Below are 12,825 nucleotides of genomic sequence, written 5' to 3'. Positions count from 1 at the left end.
TATTACGTTGGCAGACAACAGACAATCGGAATGTACATATTTAAATAACATTTGCATTATAATGAAGGCGTAATAATATGTGTCACTGCAAAGAAATTATAGTTTCACCTGACTCCTGCATAATTCATGTTATTCTAGGCACACTATGGTGGCTGTAATATGTAGGTAGGCACCTGGTTAACTAAGCTGTTACATAAATGTGGGTGACCGCTTATAAATTGCTATAATTCGGTATTGCGTTCATTCATTCTTGTTATAAAGTACAGGGTTATTCAAAATGATCGACTCAATTTCATAACTCTATATTTCAAACTGCGATCTAGTGAAATACAAATTAAATTACACGAGCGTTTCCCTAAATGATGTATTATTACTTTTAAAACTTTGTATCATGTTTCTGTTATTTGTATCGAAAATCGTCAATGATCAAATAAAATTTTACACGCAAAACACTTCAATTATCTCAACCAAACGTATGTTGACCAATTTTCGTCAAACAAATGGTTGAGTATTCGAGAGTTGAGCGCAGAAATAGAAGGATTGATGCATGCCATTACGGATAGCGCCATTAATACTAAAAATTATAGGAAGCATATAATCAAATAAACAAATCAAATTGATAATTTATGTAGAAAATGTTTGGCTTTTTCGGAATCTATAGAACATATTATATCAGGATGTTCTATACTAGCACCATCCGAGTATACATTAAGGCACAATCAAATTTTAAAAAAAATCACCAAAGTTTGGTAATTAAACATAACTTGATTGACTGCCGTAATATAACACCATATTCTGAATACGAACCAAATTCATTTTTATAAAACGAATTTTATAAAATATATTATGATAAAACTATACTAACAGACCGAACGATTAGTCATAATAGACCCGGTATAGTTTTACATTACAAAATTTAAAAAATAACTCATGTCATTGATTTCGCTATTCCGAATTCCTGTAATATTCAAAAATCTGTTAATGAAAAAATAAAAAATAAATACACAAATTTAGGAAATGAGATAAAAAGAATTTGGCATTCTCAGACTATAAAAATATTACCATTTGTTATTTCGGCTACTGGCATTATACCTAGCTCTCTCATTAAAAATTTAGGCGTATTAGATCTATCAAAATTTTTTATATAAAAATGCAAAAATCAGTCATTTTAAATACATGTAGGATAACGAAAGATTTTTTAAAATATTTATGCTGAGGAATCAGTTGGATTTATAGGCCCTGTTAGGAGTTCTACCGAGCCGAACCCTCTGATATGAAAATATCTGGAGTCGGTGAATTATTTTCCCATTTGATCTCTGGTGAGTTGACGTGTTGTTCTTGTATTGTTTTGTATTTACTATGCTTATATAATGCACTTCCATAATGTGGATTGACTAGATGATCATTTGTGGAAGGGTTTAGTTTTTCCTATGGGGAAGATTTAACCCGAAAAAAGTTTAGAAAAAAAAACAGTTGTTTAAATGTTTAATATTGTTTCATGTGAACTCTGGAGTGTGGCAATTCAACACACATTTTAAATGCAATATAAATTAATTAAAAGTGATGAAAAAAATTACCTTTACACCCATAGACATATGAATATTAGTAGACCTGCCCAAGTGATTAAAAGCGTATTATTCCCCACTCCCCATACCGGTTCCATTGCAGCCGGCTGGGCTCGCGTATGGCCTCCCATGAATTTAGAAAACGTGACGTCATCATTCTTGTGCGAACTATGGTCGAGGCATCATCGGTTCATTTCACGAAATAACACGGCAAAATGATGGCTAGCGCTATGAAAACTGGTAAAAATAGAAGTGAAAAAGAGAATAAACCCAATTGTCGTATTACATTCCATAGGTAAGCATTATTTTAATTTGTTGTAAGCTGATTCACATCGTATAATATGAATCAGTTTTAGAAACATATACTATCACGCGATGGACGCGACACACAAAGCCGCGTGCACAAGAATCAGGGATGTGCTGTTTACTGGGGTAAGTAAATTATGAACATTCGTAAAAGTGTCTTGACTCAATAAGGAAACAAAATATTCGAATCTGAAAATAGAAGAATTTTTTTTTGCCGAATTTGGACTTAGCAAATTTGTTCACAACGTGGCGAGTAATTTGCGCTCCCATGTAAAAATGTCTATTCATTCAAAAGCAGATTTTACTTTTAAGAACTAAATGGTGATATCATAATGCGAGATGCCTATTTACTGTCAGATTGATTTATTGACGAATCACAGCCAGCTTTACCCCCTTCGTTCTTCAACAGTTGATTTTAACCCTCGCCATTATCTTTTCGTCTATTAATATTCATAATATATGTCTGTGCTGTACACCTAATTTAACGTAACCGTTTGACGGTCTTCGTGGTCGAGGGGTAAGGCTCTTGACTCGCAAGCTGGAGATCACGGGTTCAAATCTCGGCGTGCACAAGTAAATTCTATTTGATTAATTTGTGTTAGTTCACAAATTACTCATGTTAAATAATATTTACTATAATTTGGGCCCATTCCAAAGTGGAAATCTAAGTATCGCCCTCGTGGAAGACAACCATTCATGAAACGTTGCTTGAAATGGCTTTGGCCATGTTTGGTGACCAGATCTGAAAAGCCATGTACTTATTTTCATCTTTTTTCCATTCCCACTACCTTCAGCCTCTGTGGATTGTGGATACGAGTGACTCGGCCATAGTCATTTGCTAACTTTAACCAATGTAATAAAATTTACTTCATATTTGTCACCAGTTCACAGTTTGAAATATAGATTTACGAAATTATTTTGAATAACCCTGTATATGAAACAGTATGGCACCATACTTTGGCGGGTGCATTGGCGTAGTGAGAAATACCCAGGCCCCGGGCAACTTAGAACTCCAATTACATTAAAGAACATGTGGCATTTTTTTGATCTAAGTGAGTACCATACAAGAGTCCTAACTGCTCCCAACCGTCTAAGCATGTGAGTCTATTTGTACCCCCAATGAATATATTATGAGTAAAAAAACATTTACATATTCATGTAGAATCTACATGAATATATATTTTTATAGATCAACAAATGCTGATTCTGAATATATAAGGTTTAATATATATTATTATACGTAGAATTAAAAAAAAAATCATTTAAAAACGATTACAACCGTGAGACACTCAAACGCCCTGGGATCGTTCGGCGTTCTGACAGCACTTAAACAGCTACCTCACGGGTTGGCCGGTTGCTTGCAGTTTGTGCCAAGTTCCACTGCTTATACTGCAGCGATAAATAAAAACACAGTGCCTTCTTTAAGAGTCTTAAGGAAGAGACTTGTTATTAATTACTGCTGCATTATACTCGGTCACGGGTCACTACTGCGGCTTACAAATTATTTCAAAAGAATTATTTTTTTTTTTTAAATCTTGCAGTATATGGAATTTTTTTTTTTAATTTTTGTTTAAATACCTGCCCGAGTTGGATTGACCTTACTGTTAACTGATAAAACAGAGGTACCTATGACGTCACGTGTACCCCGTCATCGGCGTTGTAATTTCATACATATCGCAGCATTTCTATTTGGCTCAGATTATAGCTTTAACAAGCATACGCTTATATGGTCTCATTTTCACTGTTTTCAGTTTTTTGTTTAGTTTTTTTTTTGCTTCTATTTATTTTGTCCCGCTGTATTATTATTAGTATCGAGATCCACCTACAACATCTTTGCAAATGCTAAGTTACTAATTACAGTTGCTAGTGTGGGATAAATATTAACGTAAATAATTATACACGCATTAATCAATACGATTGCCTCCGCTAAACGCGTATTGCGATCTGAGGAACGCGCCAACAAGCAAACGTGCCCGCAACTATTCGACAGTGAAATAATTTTTCATAAACATCAATTAAAAATGTGAATAATTTTTATTTATTTGTTAGAGTTTTAATTTTTTTGAGTACCTAGGTTTAATAAATACGTTCGTATGTTTGCGATATTGTATCTATAAGTTGCTCCTTTGCTGACAGTACTTGTCGCAACATGCCTAGCGGTGAGCCAGACTGCACTCTTCACACTAGCCTGGAACGGAGAGTTCTATTTGCACATCACTCCTTGTACACGCAGAAAACCCGAAGTGAACGAACGCCACGAACTGAGCCGATGCCAGCTCTGGCTGTCAGTGAAAGCAATAAGCATGGCCCCAACAGCCAAACTGACGGGAGTCACGTGCTCGTTGTTCGTACCGTCCCGATTGGTTCGGTGATCATCGGTTCACTTCGGGTTTTCATCGTGTACAAGGAGTGCAAATAGCATTCCCCTCCTGGAAACGCGTTGTTGTCATTTTGATTGCGATTGCTGCCACGAGTTTTTCGATTAAAAATATGTGGTTCCCGCCACCCTACCGATATTTTAGAATGTGCTCTAGAGTTCAAAAAGGTTGGGAACCCCTGCTCTAGACGTTTGGCCGCGCGTTGGCCAAATTCATTGGGTGAACGCGCACTCGCACTATAAAATGTGCAGTGTTCCAATTGAACGTTATCGATGATGTAAGCGTGGTTGGGCGTATTGGTGATATTGGTAGACTAACGTTGACAATACAACTCAGTTTGTCGTATTGATTCTGCTTAGTTGTCGATATGGCCATGATATATTTGAAAGAAAGCCTTGCGTAAATGATTAACTGATTATCATTCAAGTCACATAACACGCGGCTACTTCTGAATATTTATAATCACCGCCCGCAGAAGGAATAATGAGGAGCGCGATATTACGCCATTTTCGTAAGTAAGGAAAGAAAGGTACGGATTTCAAAGCGTGCGCTTTATCTGTGTATCTAGGTGACGTTAACATATATTACGTTATTACGATTGTATCGAAAGATATTAGTTGATGCGAGAAAGAGATCGGTTATCTTTCATAAGTAGGTACTTAATAATGTGTTCAATGCATCGACATCGATGGTTTAATTATCATTATCGAAGGCACAAAAATTAATTATGAAAGTTATTCTTAAAGTTCCCTTAGAAACAAGTACTGCAGATATATTCTACAAATTCCGTGTATTATATATTCGACAAATTTACACAAAAACTATCTTAACTCATCTGTTTAAAAATAAAACACATCCATTTTATGAAAATACCCAAAATATTGTAAACACAAGGCACAAAACCAAAGGACTTATACAAACACCTAAAACAAGCACTACATTTGGTCAAAGAAATTTCAAATACATTGCGTCTAAAATATACAATACCCTACCTGAAAAAACAAGAAAATCGAATAATATTAACAAATACAAAATCCTGATCAAACAATGGATCATCGAAAAAGGTCGTGCAATAATTAGTCACCTCACCCAAATTTTATCACGGGAGGAACTTACGAAACATAAGTAGGAGTTAACAGGTACACTTTTAAAATGGTTTATTGGTGAAAAAATTAAATTTTCCATATAAAATACATTAAAAAACAAAAATTAGGTTTATTAGAACCAACAGAACAAGAAAATAATTTAAAAAAAACATGGCATACAAGATTTTTAAACTTCTGAAAAGAAATTTGTCTTGCAGCCCAATATAACCACTATTTAAAAAAATCAAGACATTCAATGAACCACCGACGGATGTTAAAGAGGTGACCGGATAAATTATCAAAATGATAATGCATTACATCTTTAAAAAGTTTTATAAAGTCATGGAAAGTGATGAAACTTTATTAACTGGGTTAAGTAGGTTAGGTTAAAAAAATTTTTTTTCATCGTTTTAATGACTTTCTATCACTTTTTAAAGGTGTGTTGAATAGTCACTGTGTTGAGTTAGCATGGAACCGTTAAAGAAGCTAAAAGCCTTAGGCTAAAAGATAAAGGTAAAAATAAATTTTGGATGATTAAAAATATAGGGAAAAGAAAAGGAGAAAAAAAGAAACAAGACAAAACATGCAATCAGTAAGAATGTGTACATATTCATTGAGGAAATACGATATTTTAGCCTTCTTTATCTGCATCGCAGATTTCTCTCCAAACCTTCTGAATTATAACCAAATCAAAGATCTTGCGATCATACAAGAATCTCGCAATCGTGCTCAAAGATAGCTGCCATTATAAACATGCATTAGGAAAATTAAGATATTATTGGAAGTTCTTAGTCAAATATGACCGATGGGGATAGGGTAAAATTAGCTCAGTGATACAGCAAAGCCCCGACAAGTTTGAGGTCTTGGGTTCAATGCCTAGATTGGACCGAGTCTTTTTCTAATTTTGCTGATTAATTTTCGTTTGAGAGTCTCTAATATTGTTTTCAATCAGTGGCTGCTCGTGAATTTTGGGTGTACTAGAGTGTTAATATTACAAAAAATGACATTAATTATGTTGTTGTATCCGAAAATATATTTTTATTTTTCGAAAATTCGGTTTTTTGTATGAAGATTTTCAGGAAATTTCAGTTTGACCGTGCGCCGCACGGATTTACTGAAAATCTTCGTACAAAAAAAAATAATTTTCAAAAACAAAACAAAAAACATTTTCGGATACAGCAACACCAATAATGTCTAATGTGTCAAACTTAGCACCCTATCACATTCAAACCTCACGAGTCGTCACTGTCTTCAATGATTAAAAATCAAAGAAATTTAATTTGAATAATGCATTACAGATTGTATTACAGAGGTTGTTATATATACCTATATAACAACCTCTTTGATCAAGCTTCTTCGAGGAATAAATATTACTTATTTTTATGTATGTTCCGCACAAGAGACCCAACGGTTCCCAACCGTCTGGCACCAGTGACACTATGGTATTACCAATTAGAGTATGTTGTGAGACTGAGGTTAGTGAGGGAGGAATGAGGAAGGGGAAGGTGAAGAAGATCCTGGCTATTCAGAACTGGTCATGAAACAAACACGACTAAAGCCATTTTATGCAACGTTTCAATGATCAATGGAATTCTTTCACCAGGGCGATACTGAAAGTCATATTTATCGAAATTAATAAATTGTGAAATAACACAAATGAATCAAATAACGCGACTTCCGGGTTGGTTACCGAGGATCATAACTACTAAACTACGGAGAATTCTTTAAAAATATGTGTACAAATTAAAATAACTTTTGCTTTGAATTTAAGTGTCCTTTCTAAAAATGGAAGTATTTGTTTGGATAATTCAGACAAAATTCAAACGTGAATCTGGTATTCTATGAACAGAATACCAGGGCCTCGATTCTCGAAGAAGTCATTCCACTCGAACAACTAGTGGATCGACCCACTCGTTGTTCGAGTGGAATGACTTTCGATGTTGGGCGTATGTAAGTATGTACTTCGACGAGACTCAAGAATAAGAAAGTCGACCAATGCATGTACTTTCGACGGCGATTGCAAGCGGTCTGAATTAGATAATTGATTCCCAGGAGTACTGAAATTTCAAAGAGTTAATTTCAGGAGTGGCATTAATATCACAATTAATAAATAATACAGGGTTTTTCAATAAGAGGTGTTATTTTGAATAGCCCGCTATTTCGATATTTTCCCAAAATGTTACTTTTGAAGCTGTCATTTTTTGACACTTGACAAGTAGAAACTACGCCATTAATAAAAATGGAACGATACACGCTTCAACAACGCATTGAAATTATTAAAATTCACTTGAGTGAATCAAATGCAAATCATCTTGAGTGATGAGGCCCATTTCCACCTCGGTGGATTCGTCAACAAGCAAAATTGTCGCATCTGGGGCTCAGAAAACTTAAAATTTACTGTTGAAAAGCCTCTCTATCCTCAACGTGTGACTGTTTGGTGCGGTTTATGGTCCGGCGGAGTCATTAGACCTAACTTTTTCGAAAATGAGGCTGGAGCAACAGTTACGGTGAATGGATTGCTATCGAGAGATGATTAATGATTTTTTATGGCCGGAATTGGATGGTATTGATTTGGACAACGTTTAATTTCAACAAGACGGCGCTACGTGCCACACAAGCAACGAAACCATTGATCTTTTACAATTGAATATCAAAATAACACCTCTTATTGGAAAACCCTGTATATGAAATAATAATGAAAAACGTCATAATGTACCTGTCGACAAAATCAAAATATAGGGAGTACAGAAATGTAGTTGGGTATTTTCGTTCGGTTATTATAATTAACATTTCTATACAAATTTTATTGAACCACATATCACACGGAGAGATAAAGGGAAGTCTTAGAAATCCTCTATTCTCGTACATCGACGTGCCACTTATTATAGGTAGATGAAGTCACAAGAGAAAATTTAAAATAACGTCATTACTACGCTTTGATTCTAATGCTAAACAAATTATTGATCTGAAACATCGTTAATAACACTATCCCGTACATTATATACCTACAATTTACTTCTCTCGTGAATGCATTTTGCCCAATTACGCAAATTGTACATTGAGGCGTTTAATAAATAATACGGATAATTATTTGTCTTTGAGAGTGTGTCGAATAACAAATACTGTTAATAACTACCTATTTGCATGCATAACTTGTATACATTATTACACACTTGAAGTAATTATATGCATTAAACAATCTATATTAATTATCTTTATATTTTAATCTTAATGTTTAATATTTTTAATTTTTATTTGTATCTTTTTAAATATACACATACTTTTCCTTTATTTTTTAGTTTACTATTAATTTTAATATATTTGTTTTTAGTTTTATTTATCATTAAATTTGTTTTTTTCTTTACTTCTTTCTTATGTTTCTATAAAATAGTATTTTTTAGTTCTTCTAAGTTATTTTTATTATTATTTCATGTATGATTCATACTTGCATACTAATGTTTCTATAAAATAGTATTTTTTAGTTCTTTTAAGTTATTTTTATTATTATTTCGTGTACGATTCATACTTGCATACGTATGTTTCTATAAAATAGTATTTTTTAGTTCTTTTATGTTATTTTTTTTATTATTTCATGTATGATTCATACTTGCATACTTATGTTTCTATAAAATAGTATTTTTTAGTTCTTTTATGTTATTTTTATTATTATTTCTTGTATAACTACCACAACACGGGCATTAGCCTAGTATGGTAGTTAAAAAAAATGTCAAAAAATGTAACATGTAAACATTTATTAAATAATAAAAATAAATTAGTTTCAAAATGACGATTACATATTGTTAAAGCCGTTTATTGGTGTTTAATTTGGAAGTATGTAGTATTATCTGTAGAATTAATTGAAAAGAGTGTCTGCCCAATTAGAATTTAATTTAATTTAAATTATTAATATTAACAAAACGTAACTCTCTCAATTCGATATCGTTACCTTATAGTTAATCTCATAATAAATCATAAATTGACAGTTGCCACTTTTCAGAATTTTTCGTTACTGCGAAAACCTCATACGTAGGGATATAATTATTATATGAAAATAATTTCCCTCGGAGCCTATGTCACCTTTAGGGATGTTGTGTGTAGGTTCATATTTAAATAAATGAAGGAGATGAAGTTCAGGAAATGTAAAAGGTATGAGGGTAGGGTAGGAATCTAGGGATCAGTGTGTCCAGGAATTACGGACATATGAACATATCCTTTCCACTGCGGCGCAAGGCGACGGGTTGAGAGACCAGTTGGAGGGGCCAAGGGGTCTCCCCAAACCAGCCTCTCCCGATGGGCAGGCGCATCATGAACACACCTCACCCGATGAAACCATGCCCCCATGCTAAATCACCAAAACGTAGCGAACCACTTGGGGTGACCTATTGCAGAGGTGTTGCAATGGTTCCCGGGGCGGCGGTACCCAAAGTCGCCTCCCAAATTTCAAATGGTTTTAATACATTTTATTACTGCAAAAACCTCGTAAACATGTAAATAATTATTATATGAAAATAATGTACCTTAGGACCTGTGTCATCTTTGGGATGATATGTGGGAAGTATTTTTGAGGAAAGGAAGTATTGCACATGAGTCTTTAAGAGATCCATGTTGTAGGAGGGAGGTAACACAGATGCCAGCAAATCATCGCTTGTTGATCTAGAACGAGTCGTAGAAACGACCCGTTCTCATGTGACAAATGTCAAATGTGGAGCCCGTTTGGCTTATTGCCAGAGTGGTCAATGAAACTTGTTTCTCGGAGTTTATCTTCCAGTGAAATACTACGAGAATAATAACAGCATTACCACTGACGTTTGTAGTCTTAAGATTTCAATCCGTTTTTGAAGATAGGGGAATCTACCAATGAACCCGTTTCTGCAAGAGTCTAGGATCTTTTCAGGGGGGCATTATGAGATTTCATAAAATAAATTACCTATGTAAGTTTAATGCACGATCGATAATGGTATTAAGCCATCATAAAAGAATACGTAGAACTGGTACTGCATTACAAAACATAACAATATTGAAAATGACAAAATATTAGAATTCATACTAGTAAGTAAGTCTTCAAAATTTATCTCCAAAAAGTGCGGAAGATGTAATATTTTAATGAACATACATTTTTAAAAACTTTTATCTGATATATTAAGAATTTAACAATACATTCATTAATAATCAGTAGATTTTCTTAAACAAATTGTTTAGCTAGCTCTCTAAATGTTTCAGCTTTGTTTACAAAGGAGTCATAAGGAATGTGTGTGAAATCCACTGTATTTCTGTCGATTGTTTGTGCACTGCTCATTCTTATGTCAGTTCAGTTTTATATTCATTTCTCTGTCTATTTATCCTGACGATGATCGCATTGAACACAATGTGTGAATTTTTAATGTATTTCTTGGTTAGGTTAACCGCGGAACAATGATTATTGAATCGATATATTGTTTTAATGGCGTTGGGATCAATACAAAGTTGTTATCATTGTTCTTTAGCCAGCAAAGAAACTATACATTCTTCATAGGAAAGTACTCAATATTTCTACTACTACTACTGCTACTACCTATTAACGGACGCTATTCTCATTTTTTTTAATTAGTTTCATATATCCTGAATGTAAATTTATTATATGTATATTTAAATAAGCATATTATGCTTAAATTATGATTACCTACTCGTTATTTACATGATCCGAAAATTGCTGAACTAATTTGGATTTGTACGGGTCTAGAATTAGAACAAAAATATCAGCGCCATCCATAAACTCATCGCCCAGCCTATAAACCCTCTCGATAACTGAATCGAATACAAAGTTATTGTTGTGAAATAAAATATTCCATCTAGTATGTTTGGGAGGTTCATGTAGTGACAGCAAACTTATAATATCAGGGCTGTCAAACATAGAATTAATAATCATTTTATACAATAAAAGAAGATCAAATATTTTTCGCCTTTCTGATTAAGACAAATTAAGTTAACTTCGTATGTTTACATAATTGATTTATTTATATTCCACGCCCATAGTAGCTTTTAAAAACATGTGATATAAATATAATAATTTAGCACTAATATAACAAAAGCTAACGTTAATATTTAATTGTAGGTAGGTGGTTACCATATTTTTTGACATCTATAGCGAAATGGTCTTAGTATTTGAGTTTGAATCAAGAATTTGTAGGTTTTATACCCGAGTAGCACATTTTTTTCTTCATTGATTTTTACTTTTATGCAAGGATGAAACTAGGTCGATTGCTTTGCTTAAGAAAGTATATTAATTAAAATAGGGTTGATATCAAAAAAGTACATTTCACGTAATTACAAACTGAGTAACCATATCAAAAATGTCGTTTACAAATTTACAAAATAGAAAATGTTTGCATGACGACCGTTCAAAAATGGCTTCATATAATTCCTATTTGTTTTAGAAAACTTAGTTAAAAATGTGTAAATTTTGTACATTACCTCATCATTTACTTCTGGTTCTGATGAACTTTTATCTTCCTGTCCTGACACCAAACATAAGAATATCACCAACACAACTGTGCTTCTTGATTTGCGTAGATTTTCCATCTTAATATTATATAAATATTTACTTTACTCTCTCTCAATTTCTCTTTGACTAGAACTTCAGTGCATCAATTACTAAAGCTTTAACTCTATTAAAAGTTTATTTTTAAGGTTTTTTTTCACACAAAAATAATCACAGAAGTGTTATTTTAAATCTACTTCGTCACACACTTCCATGGATTCGGCGTTCTTCCCGCTCTTCTTCTTAAAAAGACATTATCTGAAAACAAAATTCGAAAGTATTAATCATACAATTATTGATATAAGTGAATATTTGAACAATTCTTCAAATTTCAAAGTTAATTTTCATGTTCTGATAAGAAGAATTTTTGCAATCCTGCTATTGTTTCAGTTCTGTCAAGCAACTAGCCAATAATTATGTAACAACAGAACTTGAATAGAAGTTTCACAGAACCCGAAAATGAACGTTGAAATTTTCACGAATTGTTCACATTCTGTAAAACAACCCAACCTAAGTATGTGTGTTCAAAGAAACGTTCATATTTCAATTCCAAATGGCGCTGAAATCTAACCGACGGAGAAAGCGCTAAACAACATTTGTACTAACCATTTAAACAATAAATACAACACGAAATGATAAATATTAAATACATGAATAAAAAATCAGTGACGCAAAGACAAAAGAAGCACATATAATATTATATACATTAGGGAGAATATTCATGTGAAAGTCTAAAAAGGTTTTGGTAGAGTCCATGGTTTATATGTTATTTTTTGTATATCTTTTTCATGCTTAAATTATGCATTTTGAAAGCCCGCCAAAACGATTGAACTCTGTCGGGGGACGCGTGACGTAATACCTACCTCGGTTTTGTCGGTTAAGTAAGATGTATCCCGCTCGGATCAGCTTGAAATCAACAAATCGATTCAATCACAAGCTCGTCTTTGTGAATAGTCTGTTCATAATGCGTCTCA

General features: G+C 33.4%; 1 protein-coding gene across 1 annotated transcript in view; it reads right to left on the bottom strand.

The window, feature by feature from the left end:
- The window catches only part of LOC149423051 (phospholipase B1, membrane-associated-like), a 37,867-nt gene extending 25,784 nt beyond the window's left edge, over positions 1 to 12,083 (bottom strand). The window contains exon 1 of the mRNA XM_089632831.1: positions 11,785 to 12,083. Within this exon, the coding sequence (XP_089488957.1) occupies positions 11,785 to 11,892 (108 nt within the window). The 5' untranslated portion in view covers positions 11,893 to 12,083. The remainder of the gene's footprint in view (positions 1 to 11,784) is intronic.
- Positions 12,084 to 12,825: the final 742 nt, after the last annotated feature.

This window comes from Hesperophylax consimilis, chromosome 6 (genome assembly GCF_061612785.1).
Source record: "Hesperophylax consimilis isolate HC1 chromosome 6, BYU_Hcon_1.0, whole genome shotgun sequence".
Classification (NCBI taxonomy): domain Eukaryota; kingdom Metazoa; phylum Arthropoda; class Insecta; order Trichoptera; family Limnephilidae; genus Hesperophylax; species Hesperophylax consimilis.
Note: the sequence above shows the minus strand (reverse complement) of the source record. Positions and strands in the feature narration are given on the sequence as shown.